The 18,839-nt window shown below is 40.2% G+C and overlaps 1 protein-coding gene across 11 annotated transcripts in view; it reads left to right on the plus strand.

The window, feature by feature from the left end:
- The window catches only part of ALPK1 (alpha kinase 1), a 134,428-nt gene extending 116,001 nt beyond the window's left edge, over window positions 1-18,427 (plus strand). For 10 of the 11 annotated variants that reach the window (XM_081244197.1, XM_081244191.1, XM_081244195.1 and 7 more), the window contains 10 exons: window positions 111-170; window positions 2,224-2,310; window positions 3,067-3,143; window positions 4,023-4,118; window positions 6,002-6,106; window positions 6,796-8,929; window positions 11,551-11,704; window positions 14,987-15,149; window positions 16,410-16,596; window positions 17,761-18,427. In XM_081244197.1, coding sequence (XP_081100323.1) covers window positions 111-170; window positions 2,224-2,310; window positions 3,067-3,143; window positions 4,023-4,118; window positions 6,002-6,106; window positions 6,796-8,929; window positions 11,551-11,704; window positions 14,987-15,149; window positions 16,410-16,596; window positions 17,761-17,960 — 3,263 coding nt within the window. In that variant the 3' untranslated portion in view covers window positions 17,961-18,427. Of the gene's footprint in view, window positions 1-110; window positions 171-2,223; window positions 2,311-3,066; window positions 3,144-4,022; window positions 4,119-6,001; window positions 6,107-6,795; window positions 8,930-11,550; window positions 11,705-14,986; window positions 15,150-16,409; window positions 16,597-17,760 lie in introns of those variants that run through there. The other variant, XM_081244189.1, reaches the window with a different exon arrangement.
- The last annotated feature ends 412 nt before the right edge of the window (window positions 18,428-18,839 follow it).

Genomic DNA, 18,839 nt, shown 5'->3' on the forward strand with positions numbered 1-18,839 from the left:
TTTAAATTTTAAAATAGAATGTTACCCCGTTATAATGTGTTAACCTTAGAGTATGAACAGCAGTATTTAAAGCACGTGTTCAGAACTAATTATGTGTTGCTTCTTTTCAGGGAAACTTTTAAAAGCAGAGTATATCCTGAGCAGTCTAATAAGCAACAATGGAGCAACAGGTAAGGTGCTCTCATATCTTCACAATGACCTTCACCCTCCATCCCTACCAGAGTTCCAGTTTAAAAACAACTAATGGGGACTTCCCTGGTGGTCCAGTGGTTATGACTCCACACTCCCAACGCAGTGGGCCAGGGTTCGATCCTTGGTCAGGGGACTAAGATCCCACATACTGCAACTGAGCCTGCACACCGCAACTAGAGAAACCCGCACATCGCAACTAGAGAAGCCCGTGCGCCTCCATGAAGACCCAGCACAGCCTAAATAAATTTTTTTAAATAAATAAATAAATAAATAAAACGTAATGACCTGGTAGTTACTATAGACGTTCCCAGAACTACCTAGGACTGGCTCTGCTACTGAAGAATGAAATGGCTTTGGTCAAGCATGTTACTTCTCTATGTTTCCATTTTCTCTATTTAAAAACAAAAACAAAACAAAACAACCCAACTAAGTCTTATAATATCGCCCTACTTTATTGTGGAGTGTGTTATCTAATCAACATTTGCTGTGAAGGTAGGTAACTCCCTGGACCTCAGAAAGGGCTCAGCTACAGCTTTGAAAAGAATTGTGAATGGAAATTGAGCCTGTAAATTCAGGAGAGTACACTTACAGTTTTATGTATTTAAAGGGTCTGGAAAATAAATTTTATTTTGCTACAGAGGAGGTATAATAAAAACTTACTTTGAAATAGATTTCTTTTGATATTTAATCATACATGAAAGGAAGCAAGTCCTAATAGTTGGGTAACAATTTAAGCCTCAAGTACCTTGTCTGAATTTCTGGGCACTTAAGTCAACAAGTTTCCCATTACGTTGAACACAATTCCTAGTCGACTTTTAAGCTCAATATGCTTGGATATAAGGTCCTGAGCTCCTTGAAACTTGTAGACATTTCCAGTGGGGAGGCAGTTTGAAATACAGATATTGACCACATACCCCCATTTGTGGCCACCATCACTAACCTACAATATGCATACTTCCCATCTTCTACACCACACATACACACACACACGCACGTACGCACACACACAGATTAAAAGCTAGGGAGAAAATGAGGGTGATGTGACACAGAATAATAAAAGCATGTAATAATGAGTCTGACTTTATTTTTGATGTTTGGCAACTGGCAGCTGTCAGGCCCCAGCTTCTTCCCTCTTTGCCCCACATCTGGACAGGCTGATTTTTTTAAAGCTCATTTATCAGTAAACCCTGGCCTAGCTGTGGGAACCTTTACCCCAGACCCACACCCTAATCACAATAAAAACAAAAGCCACTCACCACTCCCTTCACTTAAGTCAAACGGGCCAGCTTGGGTGCTTCCCTGCTCTCCTCAGAAAGGCTCATTATGTGAGCACTAAATCTTTTCATATACTCTTAGTGTGTGTGTAGAGTCATCAGTTTCAACATTCAAACCAATTTTGGGTGGATGGGATGGATCCCGCCCTCCATGAGGCAACCACAAGACAGTGGGGGTGACACTGTAGTTAGTTAACCTGGGGAAGCCTCGGAGGCAATAGCATTGTGGATGAGCCCTGAAGTAGGAGCTAGAGGGGGCGGAATCCCTCCCTCTAGGTAGAGGGAATGGCAAGTACAGATACCATGAAGCAGGAGACGGCTGCTATTATAAGGAACACAGTGAAGCTGCATGGCAGAGCCCAGTTGGTAACGGGGAGAGGTGGAGACCAGGCAGGATTCAGTTCCTGTGAAGCCTCATAGGTTGCAGCAAGAAGTATGGACCTTATTCTAAATACAAAGAAGAGATTGTCTCCCGAATTTATATCACGTGTTCATTAAGGCTTCTATGAAAATCATTTTATTTCACCAGGCTATTTCTTTAATAATTCAAGGCCAGGGACTTCCCTGGAGGTCCAGTGATTAAGACTCCATGCTCCCACTGCAGGGGGCACAGGTTCGATCCCTGGTCAGGGAACTAAGATCCCACATGCTTAGCGGTGTAGCCAAAATAAGTAAATAAATAAACATTAATTTTTTTTAAATCTAAAAAAATAATTCAAGGCCAAAAATGCTTTTGTTTTTTTCCTCTTTATTGTAGGTACCTGGCTGTATAGAAATGAAAACGACAAGGTCCTGGTGCAGTCGGTCTGCATACAGATCAGAGGGCAAATTCTGCAAAAGTTAGGTACAGTCATCCTCTCAAAGCTCATTTACCAAGTCTGGCTACAAGATTTTACTATGGACTTTTCTCATTGTATCTGGTTGATACAGTTCATCCCCACTTCCCTTAGTTTCCTTATGGAAAAGAGAATGACACTTAAGATGCCAGGAATGTTATGAACATTAACAAAAGAAAATATTTTTCTGTTGAGTTTTGTTAAAGAAATTTACAGTTGTATATTATGACTGTTAACCACAGGATTCTCGGTATTATTTCTGGCATCTGGCTCTCAGCTCATTAGGACTCCGTTTGATATAGTGACACCTTATTCTAAACTCACCCTGACAGCTTACCCATTCGTTCCTGGGACGGTATTCCGGAGTTTTACAACCAAAGTTTATAGGACCCTAATTATACTTTAAAATGCAAACTAATGTATTTGAAGTTTAACAGAGGATGGTAACTGTTATCTTGTAAATAATGGAGAAAATTATTTCTATATTAATATATCTTATAGGTACACATGTAATATATAATATTTCTTACTGTTTCTCTGTGAAAGGGAAAAATTATCTGTATTAAACCAACTGGAAAAACAGATTGCTGTTTTTCCAGCAGATTGCTATCTGCTGATTGCTGTCAATCTAATCTAGTCATATATTTTCTTAACAAAATCCAATGAATCTTCTTTCTGTATTAGTTTTTAAAGGTATTTTCTGACACAAGAGCACAGATACTCACAGATACTAGCAGTTTGTCTCATCTCCTCCTTTTTTGCAGGGATGTGGTACGAAGCAGCAGAGTTAATATGGGCCTCAATCATAGGATATCTGACACTTCCTCAGCCAGATAAAAAGGTTGTTTGTCTAGTGCTTATTTTCTCGTTTCCTGTACTTGTCTTTGAAAGATTAGCTCCTTATGGCACAATTCAGTTTATCATTTATCAATTTTATTGGTCCTATTTTTATTGATTCTACACAGGCATTGGACCAGGAACATTTGGTAACTTCCTTCTAGTGTCTTGCTCGTCCTCATTCACAGCTAGACGCCTGGCATATATTTAGTATTTCTATATATATTTGTAACTATTTATGCATTTATTTCTACCAATCCATTTATTTTTATTGATAACTATTTTATTATATATTTAGCCTTTACCTAATTCCATTAGCAAAGTTGAGGTGGTCAAGTTGCTTATATGTAAAATCATTTTTCTTGAGTTGAGTGGGAAAAGACTTTCATTAACTGTTTACGCAGCATCTTTATTCAAGAAACTGAGAAGCAACATTTGCTTTCCTACTTGATGTTTTCATTCTCTGTGACTCTGTGAGAATATTCTCCTTGTTAATTGAAGCTTTGGGTTATACATCTTCCCAAGCTGTGTCAGCAGCACTGCTGCCTACAGTCCTTTTAACAGCACAAGTGGAATGGGGTGTGGGGACTCTTGCTTGGGCCAATTCATTATGCCTAGCAGTATGGACAAGTTAGTGTTGACAATCCAGTGAAGCCCAACTAAGAAATAGCTGAGTTAGCATTACTCCCATGTCCTCAGGATGTGATGATCTTTCAAGCCTGGTGACATCCATTTGAGAAGTATCCGCAATGTCATAATAACAATAGCAATAATAATAAGCAATGGTTTATTTAGAAGGCTAATCATTGACTTTAGGCCTTGGGATGAGAACAACAATTGACTGTGAATTCCTAATCTGTGTTTTGTTTGTATTTCCTTACAGGGCATTTCCACATCACTAGGTATACTGGCAGATATCTTTGTTTCCATGAGCAGGAAAGACTATGAAAAGTTTAAAAGCAATCCTGAAATTAACTTGGTAACTATCACTTGTCAAAACCACAGTGCAGAGTGGCATCACCTGCAAAACCGTCAACATTGTTCTTGGCGCTTGGTTAGTTCTCTCTCCAGGAGTCAGGGGGCACGGTGTCTCCCCTCTTCAAGTAATGTGAGCAGTCCTGGAGACAGTTCCTGTGGTGTCCTGTTTGGCTTTATTATCCCAGCACCTAGCACAGTACCAGACCTACAGAGGGTGCTGGGGAAAAAAAGGCTGATGGATGAATGAATGAATGAAATCAAAGTGATAAATGCTTTGAACCCCATGATTTCCTTTCAAATTATTACAAAATTCAGTTTCCACACTTGGGCTATCTCAATGACAAAGTAAAGGGGTAATAACTTTAAGACTTTAATTACCATCTGTTCAAATCAGAGCATCAGTCACTTGCTCAGACTCTTATCTGTGATAATAATGATTACAAATATTTGTATATTGCTTTATAATTCAAAAAGTGTGTGTATATATGTATATGTTCCACATACACCACATCTACCTATGAGGTAGGTAGAGCAAAATGTGTCAGTCCCATTTTAGAGAAAAATAAACTAAGGTCCAGAGAAACTAAGTGACCTCTGAAACTTGTACAATCAGTAAGAAAGAGAACTGGGAGCAGAAGCCAGGTCTCTAACCAGTTGGGAGCATCGCACAGACATTGACTTCTCTCCTGCACTGCACTGAAATTGAGATTTTTAACGGTATCATCAATTATTGCCTTTTTAAAAATACCAAAGCGGGACTTCCCTGGTGGCCAGTAGTTAAGAATCTGCCTGCCAGTGCAGGGGACACGGGTTCGAGCCCTGGTCCGGGAAGATCCCACATGCCGCGGAGCAACTAAGCCTGTGAGCCACAACTACTGAGCCTGCACTCTAGACCCCACGAGCCACAACTACTGAAGCCCATGTGCCTAGAGCCCGCGCACCGCAACGAAGAGTAGCCCCTGCTCACCGCAGCTAGAGAAAGCCTGCGCGCAGCAACGAAGACCCAACGCAGCCAAAAATAAATAAAATAAATACATTTATTAAAAAAATACCAAAGCAGCAACAGTAACTGTACTCAGTACTAATTAGTGTAGCATAAGAACACATACAGCTTGCTGCTAGCAATCTGAATCTTAGCAAAATGTTGCTTTTGCTGTCAGACAGACCAAAACACAGGAAAAGGGTTATGCCCCTTGTTCAGTGAAGTTGTCTCTGAGGACTGTTTAACATTGCAAACTGCCCTTCTGCCTTGGACCTCCTCGACCTCTTCTCACTTTATTTTCATTTGGAACACTTGCTGCCATCTCAAATACTATGCATTTTACTTTTTTTGTGTATTGACTGATCTCCTCCCCTTAACAGGAAATAAGCTTATTGCAGGCTCACTGTCTGCTCTGTCCTTCATGGCTAGAACAGTGCCTGGCACATGGAGGTACTCAATACATATTTCTGGAATAAATGATTCAATCTTAATTGCTGTGAAATCGTACATTAAAGGGCTCTTTGCCAAGAACAATGCAGAAATCATCAGTGAATCTGACTGCAAAATGTGCAGAGTTCTGTGAACAAAGAGCTACACGATCCTCCAAAGAAACTTGTCTGAATTACTTTGCACAGGCAGGCAGTGTGAATGTTTGCGCACGTGAGGCCTTCTCTGTGGTACGAGTTGGGGATGGATGATGTATGGGTGTGGGTGAAAGGACAGTCCTGTCCTGGGGTCTTTTGACCCACTTACTCTTTCTTGGCCCTGTTCTGAAATGGTTGTGATGAGGCGCAGGGCATGCCTCAGAATCTTGAAAGAAAAGCAAAGGAATTTTATAGCCTGTCTTTTGCTAATGGATCAATAATTGTCAACAGTACACTCGGCCTCCTGTTTTCTCACAGGGCTTGCTGAAAGAGTTTGACCACCATTTGCTGTCAGCCGCTGAAGCCTGCAAGCTGGCAGCTGCCTTCAGTCCCTACACGCCTCTCTTCGTGCTCACGGCTATGGTAAACAGTGCAGCCCTCACTGCTCCTCTCTCCAGTGACACATGTAACTGGTGGGAGAGAAGGGTCTAACCTTAAAATAGGCTTTGTGTGTATCATTAGGTAATTGTGATCAGACCTCACATATGTAAAGCTTTTATCAGTCAGAGTAGTGACATCCTCGTGGGAGCTAAGTTAATACAGCTGGAGGATTGGATGTTATCTGCTCTAGAACAATGGTTCCCAAGCATGTCAGAATCACCTAAAAGCCCTTTCAAAATACATATTCTTGGGCTCTACCCTAAATCCACTAAATGTAAATCCCTGGGGTTTGTACCCAGAAACCTTTCCTTATGAAATACTGCCCGGGTGATTCAAATGCACTGAGGGGTTTGGAAGCCACTAATCTATTGTTTCGACTATTATTAAACAAATGATGTGTTTGTGTATAGCAAAATTATTATGTCCACATTCCACGTATAGACTCTGTTTGCTAAAACTAACAATAGCAACAATAACAAATTTATCGTCTTTGATCAAGAAGTATCAGGGCTACAGTAGGATGGTACCTGGTAGTTTCTGTATTTTTCCATGGCACATGTTTATTTTTTTATAATATTTCTAATGACTGTGCTCCAGGGATGAAAAGTTTTCCTTGATTCACCTCCACTTTCCAATTCAGTGTCTGATTTTGTATTTGGTATTCTCCTCAGAATATTCGCGGCACATGCCTGTTGTCATATAGTAGTTCCAGTGACTGTCCTCCAGGAATGAAAAGTTCATATCTGTGTGAAGCCAAAGAGGCCTTTGAAATTGGCCTCCTTACCAAGAAATGTGATGAACCAGTTACTGGAAAACAGGAGCTCCATAGTTTTCTCAAAGCTGCTTTCAGTCTCACCACGGTGCACCAGAGGCTCTATGGGGAGATGGACACGGTCCACACAGCAAGTCAGCTCTGTAGTGAAGCTATGGGAAAGCTGTATACTTTCAGTACTTCCTCCAGAAGTCAGGAGAGAGAAGCTGTCTCTCAGGAAATCATGTCTTGTATCACCAGGGTGAAGGAACAGTTACAAGTTCAAAGCTTCTCAAATTTAGATGACAAGTCTTATGTTCCAGAGGGTTTCAAGTGTGGGTTGGAGAAACCCATCTTGCATGGGCAAGTGGATTTCCAAAAAATTCTTGAAACCTATTCACAGCACCACACTTCAGTGTGTGAAATATTTGAAAGCACTTGTGGAAACAACAAAAATAAACAGAAAGGTACAAAAACAGGAGTCTGTATCACTGATCTAAAAACAGAAACAAAAAACATAGATACTGTGAGTACTACTGAGGACAAGCCACGTTTTGAAAAAGGCATGGTAATATCTTCCTGCCAAATGGCTAAGAATGGTTGGGAGAAACTCAGGAGGGTTGGAAGGAGAAACTGGGCCAGTTCTGATGCATTTCGAGTCTCCGTGGATGAAGATGTGGAGACTGAGGCTGAGTCAACAGACCATGGCAGTGGTGGGGGAGCTGTTTTGAACAAGTCTCTGAGCGACAGCCAGAGCTCCAGTTCTTGGAGCAAGTTATCAGGGTGTAGTTCTTCTACAAGCTGGGAGGAAGTGAATTACCATGTTGGTGATATGTCAGCCAGAAGAGAGCCTAGCAAGGAAGAACATCATGTGGACACTCAGTGTTCCACTGCCCTTGCAGAAGAACTGGAGATGGATGTGGGAAGCAGAGCTGTACATCCACTGTCTTCAGAGCTTCATGGTCTCTCTCTCCAGGTGTCCAGGGATGACAGTTTAGAGTCTTCTCAAAGTCAACTACACAAGCCCATGCCCTTGACAACTTTTCCTGCTTATAACACAACAGGCACTTTGTTGGCCTCAGGTGCAGGACTGTTAAAAGGAGCTCCAGAAGGTATGTGGGAAGCCGGAAATGTGGGGTCCAGAAATACTTCTGCTCATTCCAGACCCTCATTTGGTTCTGCTTCTTGGCCTTCTGATTCTAGTTGGCCCAAGAACATGGCCACATATCCTTCGATCCAAGAAGAAGAAACCTTTGAAATAATTGATAAGTTTCCAGAAATCAACTGTAACGCCAAAGACAGGCATGAAGAAGAGAAGAGAGAAGAAATCAAAGGAGACACAGGTCCCACATTTAAAGATAGCCCCTGCTGGGTTGACCCAGAAGAAGAAACAGCAGAGAGAGCAGAAGATATGCCCGTAGACTTCCACAGAGTTGTGGATGAGCCTCTGGGCAAAAGTTCCATGATAGCATGTAGCACTTTCACTCCTCATTGGCTTGTTCAAAATCCTGACTCAGGGAAAAGTGGTGGCTCAGTCAAAGAGCAGGGTGTTGACCCTGATGCCTCCACAGTGGATGAGGAGAGCCAGCTGCTGGACAGCACAGATGTTCACGCCACAAGCACACATGGCTCTCACAGACCATGTGCTCTGAGGCAACTGCGTGGTCAGAGAGCCCAGATCCCCAATTCCTCAGTAAGTGGTAACACTTCCATCCCTGTCCTCAGCGAGGACTGCACTACCACAGAGGAAGCAAATGAACCTGGAAACCTGCTAAACTGCAGCCAGAGCTCCAGCTCGTCCTTGGCATGGTGGTTGGAATCACCCACAATTTCCAGTGGTTCTTCTGAGGGAGAAAACCCATGGTCCTTTCTGAATTCCAGTGGAAGTTCTTTTGTTTCATTGCCAGGAATGACAACGCAAAAGATCCTTAAGGCTCGCACCCTGCAGCCTGATGACTTTGAAAAACTCTTGGCAGGGGTGAGGCATGATTGGCTGTTCCAGAGACTGGAGAATACAGGAGTTTTTAAGTCCAGGCAACTCCATGGAGCACATAGTAAGTACAGCCTTTCAGGAAGCATCTCTGCATGTTCAGGGCCCTCTGGAGCTCTTGTTATGTAGATCACTTAAAGCTCATGAAAGATATCGGCCCCTGTTATGCTTTGTGAATACATAGAAACATGTGTAGTTCAGGGACCACCTTCCCTGCTATAAAGACACACAAGGCAGTAAGGGAGAATCTTACAGGACTCGGGAGCAGTCATCAGTCAGGGCTTAAAACAGCTCTGGATGCCATATACACTCTGCATTTGTCTCCACTGATTCTCATTACCAACCAGCTGATTTTTCTCTATTTTTCCCATTCAAATCCTAGGGAGATGGGGTTTGACCTAGTTACACATCATCCTTCTAGTGGGCAGAGATTTTCACACCTGTCCTAAGTGGTTTCTTGCCAGTCAATGGATTGATCAGGTACAATTAGCAACTGCTTCCTGCTTAAGGAACAGCGCAAGTTCTCTTCCCCTAGCAGGAAACCTCGGCTGGGGCCACCCAGCCATCAGCATGTCCAAAACAGCTTAGAAGTGGTAGAGAAGCTGGGACGAAGACAAAAGAAGGTTCTTCTCTTAGCCCAGAGGATCACATTGTAATGCCCTTCAAGGTACTGAAGAATTATTTGAATGAGAAAAAAAAAAAAAAACTATTGTAAAATGCATTTCAGAGGAAACAAACTACGTAGATTTCTGAGCACTGGATACTAAAGTAGTAGTTCTCAACACTGGTATGCAGGAGAATCTCCCAAGAGGCTTTTTTTTTTTTTTTTTTTTTAAGGCTGCCTTGGGTCTTCATTGCTGCACGCGGGCTTTCTCTAGTTGCGGCGAGCGAGGGCTACTCTTCATTGTGGTGCACAGGCTTCTCATTGTGGTGGCTTCTCTTGTTGTGGAGCACGGGCTGTAGAGGTGCAGACTTCAGTAGTTGTCGTGGGCTTAGTTGCTCTGCAGCATGTGGGATCTTCCCAGACCACGGCTCGAACCCGTGTCCCCTGCATTGGCAGCCGGATTCTTAACCACTGTGCCACCAGGGAAGTCCTGAGAATCTCCCAAGAGGCTTTTTAGCTTTTTTAAACTTCCAGTGCCTCACCCCAAAGATTCCAGTCTAATGGGTCTGTGACATGATCCAGGCATCCTTATTTTTTAAGAGCTCCCAGTGACTTTGTGTAAAGCCAATGTAAAGAACTTCTGTTTCAAAGTATTTCAGTGTTTTGCCTGCCACCTTGAAGTCAGACTAAAAGATCAGGTGGTTGCCAAAAGAAGCAAAATTTTCTAATAATAGGGTTTCCCTGCTTACTGTGAGATTCTGCAATTTCAGAATCACATTTCTGAGAGTTAGGTAGCTGCCTGCCTTATTGTTTTGTCTGCGTGCCAATTTATGGGTGAAAAAACACATTGGAGGACGCAAGGCCCAAAGTTGAAGAAACGGAACAAGTTATGCATTCTCTCCTTGCTTCTTCCCTCAGTTCACTGCCCTTTCTATGTGTGTGTGCAAGCAGCTCACCTTCCATTTCCTTCCCCAGCTTCTCTGATTGAGTCACCCAACCGCGATCACCATCTCCCCCAATCCTGTCATCTCCCTTCCCGATCCCAGACCTGTGAGTTTATCTCACTTTAAGTATTTTCTCTCCCGAGTCTCCTGATCATTTACCCTTTATCACAACCTAGACACTGGAAGTCTTTGTTCACTTCACTTTAACTTGGATCCCAAAATGTTGCATTTCTTCCTTAGGGTTCATGTTGGTCTTCCCCCTTAAAGAGATGTTTTCTTGCTAGCATTGGTCTTCCTTCCTTTAAGGTGGAAACAACCCTTACTTTTTCCTCTTATCTTTTCCTTTTTCAGTTGAGTTTGCATCTTTGTACAGTAGCTATATTTTCTCAGTAGTGCCTGGACTTTCCCAACTTAAACAAAATATGTAAGAGAAAACTAGCATGCACTTTCATATGCAATCTAGGATTCCTGGAGTTGCCAGGAGCCTTTGGGGTAGAATTATTCAATTTATTTCTATCTGCATGATCTGGCATAGGTAGCAGCTTCTATTATTTGAGGTCCCCAGATAATTAGAAGAAGATGCACACACGTATCACTTGTTCCAAGATGGTCTCTGGGATTTTGCTGTTTAAAAAGCCCTTTTGGGCGTCCCTGGTGGTGCAGTGGTTGAGGGTCCACCTGCCAATGCAGGGGACGCGGGTTCGTGCCCTGGTCCGGGAGGATCCCACATGCCACTGAGCGGCTGGGCCCGTGAGCCATGGCCGCTGGGCCTGCGCATCCGGAGCCTGTGCTCCGCAACAGGAGAGGCCACAACAGTGAGAGGCCTGCGTACCGCAAAAAAAAAAAAAAAAGCCCTTTTATTTTCCATTACTTTCATACAGAAGCTTTGACCTTAATATGTTGCTATCACAAACAAGATTTTGTGAACCAAAGGCTATTCTTCATTGTAATTTCTCAGGCTTTACCTTTTTATCGTACTTCACTAACTTTTTAGTAATAGTCATAGAAGAGGATAAAGTTTGAGAAAATATATTAAAAAGTTGGATATTTCAAATGAGCTGAACTGGGACCTGTGTTACCTCAATTTTATCCATGAATTGTAAGATCTTTTTGAAAAATATTCATCTTTTTTTCAAGGTGCTCTTTTGTTAAAATATTCCAAGAAATCTGAACTGTGGACAGCCCAGGAAACTGTTGTGTATTTGGGGGACTACCTGAATGTGAAGAAGAAAGGCAGACAAAGGAATGCATTTTGGGTACATCATCTTCATCAAGAAGAAACTCTGGGGAGGTATTGCTTAAAAGCACCTATATCATTAATGTAAAAAGAGCCAATTTTTCCCTTCTGTTAAGTAATTGTTTATGAGACTTTGAAAGGGCTGAAAAACTGGCTAAAATGTATGTTTTCAGAATTCAACTCCTTTTTCCTCCTCCTCATTAGTTAGCTAATAACAGTTATCATATATGGAGGACCCACATTATGTCAGCCATTGGGCTGGATGTTTTATATACATGATTTCAAACACATTAGGGAACATTAAACCCCATTGTACAGATAAGAAAAATAGTGTTCCTGGCTATATGACAGGCCACAGAGTCTTAAACACTGTCACTAAAAATGCTGGCAAGAAAGGCTAAACTATGCAAGCCATACTTCTAAGTAAATGGGTGAGCCTGCAAAAAAAGTCAGAAAAATCCTCTAAGACCAGGGTTGAAGCATATCCAGGGATATAAGTGAATACTGAATCCTTAAGACACCCTCCACAGAAGTTTTGGGCAGGGGAGGGATGAGAGAGCAGCTAGTGACAGAAGTTACACATGGAAGGGGATGAGTTTAGAGGCCACGGATATATATATATATATATATATATATATATATATATATATATATATATATATTCCCCCCCCGCAGTTGGAGTATAGTTCCTTTACAATATTGTGTTAGTTTCTACTGTACAGCAAAGTGAATCAGCTATACGTATACATATATCCCCTCTTTTTTGGATTTCCTTCTCACTTAGGTCACTACAGGGCACTGAGTAGAGTTCCCTATGCTGTACTGTAGGTTCTCATTAGTTGTCTATTTTATACATAGTATCAATAGTGTATATATGTCAATCCCAATCTCCCAATTCATCCCACCACCCCCCCTTGCTATCCGTTTGTTTGTTCGCTGCATCTGTGTCTCTATTTCTGCTTTGTAAATAAGATCGTCTATACCAATTTTTTCAGATTCCGCATATATGCATTAATATACGATATTTGTTTTTCTCTTTCTGACTTCCTTCATTCCGTATGACAGTCTCTAGGTCCATCCATAGAGACCACCGATATAAAGCAGGGACGCAGGAATGGCTACATGCTCAAAAATAGGTTATTTAAAGAAATGCTACCCCCACTGAGGCAAATAACCTGGAAAGTTTTTTGTTTGGCCTTAGTTCTTGATGACAACTTTAAGCAAAAACTCACCTGAAAATTAGTGATGACAGGTGGTACTCATTGGGTTTAAGGCCTAATTTTATACCATGTGTGTATTTTAAAGGACCTATAGGCAAGACTTTTAATTTAATGTAGACCTTGATCTTTAGCCAAATCCAAAAAATGTAAGAAATAAATAGGAAGAGAAAAAAAGAGAGAAATTGGGTGACTCTTAAATAGTAGAAATACATTTCTTGAAAAGGTTGTTGATGATAGTGATAATAATAGTAAACATGTACATTTCTTACTACTTCCCAAGCCCTGTTTTAAGTCATTGATATACTAATTTAATTAATCTTCAAAAAACCCTATTATTATCCCCATCTTACAGATGAGGGAACTGAGACACAGAGATGTTAAGAAACCTGCACCAATTCACACGTCAAAGTGATGAAGCCAGGTGTTACGGGTATAATTGTGTCCCTCCAACCCCAGATTCAAGTTGACGTTATAACCCCAAGTACCTCAGACTGTGATCTTATTTGGAAATGGAGTCATTGCAGATGTAATTAGTTAAGATGAGTTCATACTGGAGTAGGATAGGCCCATCATCCACTATGACTGGTATCCTTATAAAAAGAGGAAATTTGGAGATAGACACACACAGGGAGAATGCATGTGAAAATTGTAGTTACACTGCCACCAAGCAGGAACTATCAGAAGCCAGGAGAGAGGCCTGGAAAAGATCCTTCCCTAATGCCTTCAGAGGGAGCATGGCTCTGTTGACACCTTGATCTTAGACTTACAGACTCTAGAACTGTGAGAAAAATCAGTTTCTGTTGTTTAAGCCACCCACGTTGTGGCACTTTGTTACAGCAGTCCTAAGCAACTAATATACCAGGATACATGATAGGAGGATCTGAGATGGGAAATAAAAGAGAGAAGAAGAGACAGGGAAGATGGAGTGAAAGGGTCTAACATACATCTGACCAGAAAAAGATAACAGAGCAAATAGAAAAGAATTACTATTTTAATAGATGATTTCTGACAATTTTCCAGAACTGCCAAAATATACTAACCTTCAAATACAGCAATCACAATGAATCCCAAGTAGGATAAAAAGTGTTGTGCACATAATGGAAAACAAGTATTTGTACAGATGAAGTAATTATAAAAGGAAAGGGTAGAGGAAATCTTCAGATTGATTAGTTGACCTAATATAAGGTCATGCTGCAGGGAGTGAAAGATCTGCTTCCAGAGTCCATGCACTTTCCAGTACCCATGCTGGCTCCCTTGACTTACCAAAGAAGTCTGGTGAACTGCTACACTAAGTGGACACTTTCTCTTTAAAATCAGTATCATCTGGGGTCAATGTATTAGGATTCTCCAGAAACACAAAACCAGTGAGGTATATGAGTGTGCATGTGTGTGTGTGTGTGTGTGTGTATACATATATATATATATATATATATATATATACACACACATATATATACATATATATATACATATATATATAAAGATTTATTTTTAGGAATTGACTCCCATAATTATGGAGGCTAGCAAGTCTCAGCATCTATAATTGGCAAGCTGGAGATCCAAGAGAGCTGATGATATTTAGTTCCAGTCCAAAGGCCAGCAGGCTTGAGACCCAAGAGGAGATGATGTTTCAGTTCAAGTCCCAGAGCAGGAAAAGATCAGTGTCCCAGCTCAGAAGCAGTCAGGCAAGAATTCTCTCTGTTACTTGAAAGAAGGTCAGCCTTTTGTTCCATTTGTCCCTTCAACTGGATGAGGCCCACTCACATTAGGGAGGGCAACCTACTTTACTCAGTCTATTGATTTAAATGTTAAACTCATCCAAAAACACCCTCACAGAAACACCCAGAATAATGTTTGACCAAATATTTGGGCACCCTGTGGACAAATCAAGTTGACACATAGACTTAACCATCAGTCAGCTAGTATGAATTATGTTCCACTGTTCAGGTGGCTCTTACAAAATTATTTGAGTCATGAGATAAGATAACATTAACAATCTAAGGTGGAGAAAGAGTAACATCTTTCAAGCATTTTTGAATATCTCTCTTGATCTCTTCTTTCTTACTGTATAGTAGGATCACTTTGCATTTCTTTGTGTGGTTTTTTCCATTCACAGATATGTTGGGAAAGAATATAAGGAGCAGAAGGGGCTCTGGCACCACTTCATTGATGTGGAGAGGCAGATGACTGCACAGCACTATGTGACAGAATTTAACAAGAGACTTTATGAACAAAATATCCATACACAGATATTCTACATACCATCCTCAATATTACTGGTAAGATTAAAGAAATCAAGAGTTTGATTAAGCAGGACTGTAAATATATATTAGTTTAGATTTCTGTTGCCAACCTACCATTCATCTACCACCACGATCGTTCTGGTAAAATTCAATAAACTCAGTTACCAGCTTCCTTCATCTATTTCATCTGCTTCAACTACTTGTAAGATATGTAAGAAATATGACCCTCTGTACCCTGATGCATCATTTGGATCCTTCAAGTCACATTTGAAGATCTGTTGATCCTGGTACCTGGTCCCTCATGGTCGAGTTAGCATTTTTAGTATACTTTTCCTTTGTGTTGTCTTTGTACTTTTAGAGAGAGAGAGGGGACCCTAAAGATCATATCTAATACAAATTATTCCCTCAACATGATGCATAAATCCTGTTCATATTCATTGACCCCCACCCCTTGCAATCAAGTGATAACTAAGCCATAGCTTAAACACCTTCAGTAAGAAAAAAATAATTATTGTTTTTTTTACTTTAAATAATTCCAGTTGTTAGGAAGTTGGCCCAGATCTGTCATCTTCTAATTTCTACCAGGATTGTAGCTCTTCCCTCTGGGACCATTGAGACCAATCCCTCTTCACTATGATATCTGTTTAAACATGCAAAGGCACCCATCCCCACTGACATTTCTCTTCTTTGGATTAAGAATACCCTGCTTCCCCAAAGATGCTGGATCTTAGCACATTTACACCCTAAAGAATTTTTTTTTTTACTTTGGCCAGAGATATTTTTAGACCCATATTTTATTACTTATTTAATAATAGCTATTATCTATTTTGCAATTTCTTTATGTGAAGCACTATGCTGGGCATTTAACAAACATTAACCTTTGAAACAAAATAGATCTACAGTCTACAAAATAGATCACATTGCACAAAAATGTTTGAGCTGATATTCCAACCCAGAGTCACAGTGCATGATCTAGCTACATGCCCTGGCAAGCCAGCCCCCTAGGATAGGTCACTTCATGGACTAATTTTTACTTGCACTTTTTAATAAAAGAATAATAAAAATTCTGGGTTCCATTATATGCCACATACATGTTAAGCACTTTACATGCATGGTCTCATATAATCCTTTTAATGGACTTATAGCTATTATTACACCCACTTTACAAATAAGGAAACCAAAATCTAGAGAAGTAATAGTGCTCCTAAGTGGCAAAGCCTGGGTTCAAATTGAGATCTGACCTCAAAGACCATGGCCTTCACCATTGTTATACTGTCTCCCATTTCTACTTTTCAGATTTTAGAGGGCAAGACAATAAAAGGATGTGTCAGTGTGGAACCTTACATACTGGGAGAATTTGTAAAATTGTCAAATAACACGAAAGTGGTGAAAACAGAATACAAAGCCACAGAATATGGCTTGGCTTACGGCCACTTTTCTTATGAGTTTTCCAATCATAGAGATGTTGTGGTCGATTTACAAGGTATGTGAAACTGGGAATTATTTTTTTATTTTTAGTATTATTTATATGTAAATGTGAGGTTTTGTAACTAGCTCTACTAATCATTATTTAATAAATAGATTGTTCAGTGCATAGGCTACTCTTTGGAATTAAATTAATCAATTTTGCTGTATATAGCAAATGATGCCTAGAAAAAATGTTTAAAGCTTTCTACAAGTGTCTAAGGTGTCAAATAATCAGTGAGAAGATCTGGCTCACATTCTCTTGGGCTTCATTGTAAAGCAAATCCGTAACAGCTTTTTAAAAAATTTCACTCAAGTGGATTTGAGTGAGGTAGGTTTCTTATGACTGCATGTTTTAATGTGTCAAAGTCTTTCCACACTTTCTTTCCTCTAGCTCTTTACCTTTATTACAGGTGTGATACTGGGTTTCATAATTGGAATCATTATGGAACAGAAAGCTGTGTGTACTTGAATCTAACTTCCTTTAAAATCCACATTAACATTTAAATTTTGTTTCAGTTTGGTATTTTATTTATCAGAATTATTAGCCATTATTCTATACTTCATTTAAATGATAAATGAGTTTTATTATAATTATTTCTAGTAAAGATTCTATGACCATCCTTCAAGATCTTTTCTATCCCCCTTCCATAGCATTTATCATCACTCAGTTATATTACATATTTTACTTATATTGTTTATTAATCTGTCCCCCTTCACAAGAATGTTACACAAATGAGTACAGAGATTTTTTACTAACTTGTTCACTGTTGTATCTCCGGCACCCAAAACAGAGTTTTATACAGTGTGTACACTCAATAAATATTTGTTAAATGAACAGAGGAATGTATAAATTAATGAGTGAAGCATTAAAGAAACTTCTGAATCATGAAAATATTGTGATTTAATAATTATACTAAGTGCATGTTATTGCTCTCTAATTCCTGGGTCTGGTATGTCATATTTGACAAATTTAATTACCCAATATTTAATTATTCTTCTTAAAGCAATAATTGGAATATGTAACACCAAATCCCTTAACAGAAATTTATTTGTCATAAACCAGAGGATGACCAGGTTTTTAAAGTGTCTTGTATATATTATACATATATATTTTTTTCAGAAACACTTTACTGACATTTACAGAGGATTTAATTCTCAGACATATGTATTTCTCTTTTAGGTTGGGTGACTGGTAATGGAAAAGGGCTCATCTACCTCACAGACCCCCAGATTCACTCTGTTGATCAGAAAGATGTCACTACCAATTTTGGAAAGAGAGGAATTTTTTACTTCTTTAATAACCAGCATGTGGAATGTAATGAAATATGCCATCGTCTTTCTTTGACAAGACCTTCAATTGAGAAACCAAATAACTCATAGACTATCTAGAGTGATAATGACTGCTTAGTGCTGCTCACCAATGCCAGGCTCTCCCCTCCTTCCAGGGACACCAATTATGGCACAGCCTGGTCCCTTGGGTTTAGGTGGGAACATGGGACTGGTTCCAGCCAATGATTTGTGAGAGGAGTTGATGAGTATCACTTTCAGGCCCATATTAAATTGCCAGGGCAACACCAGGGCAGAGTCTCTTTCCCTCTGCGCAATTACCAAGAGTACACCAGGAGATAGCTGCTCATCAGCATAAGTCCTGCAATGAGGAAATCACAGGAAAAAGCCCCACTGACCCACGATGGACAGAAAACACATATGAGAAATAAACTTTTCTGGCTTAAGCCATGGAAATTTTGGAGCTTTTGTCACTGTCCATCAAGACTGATACTATTGGTGTTTTTCTTATTGATTTTGGAGTTCTTTATTTATATATTAAAGAATTCAGGCCTTTGTGATATGCGTTCCAATTTTTTTGTTTGTCTTTTGACTTTGTATGAACCTTTTTTCCATGCAGAATTTGTTTTATACACTTGAATTCATCAGTCTTTTATCTTACGGCTTCTAGGTTATATGTCTTCCGTAGATCTTCCCTACTCTGGGTTTTGTTATTTTTAACCCTCCCATATTTTCTTCTAGTGCATTTACACTTGTGAGAGGTCTGAGGGAAGACGGTGCGTTTTGATGGCCACCACAGTCTGCCCTTGCACCACACAGATCTGGTGCTTCACACAGGTTTGGGGATCAGCGCCTCCATGATCTCACCGAAAGAAGTTTACAGAAAGAAGATTGGTGAGCTATTCCCTTACTGCAGTTAGTCTTTGGGGCTGCAACTGGTACACACTCCCTCCTCCACTATTCACTCTATAA

Source organism: Mesoplodon bidens, assembly GCF_964165515.1.
Source record: "Mesoplodon bidens genome assembly, chromosome: 1".
Lineage (NCBI taxonomy): Eukaryota > Metazoa > Chordata > Mammalia > Artiodactyla > Ziphiidae > Mesoplodon > Mesoplodon bidens.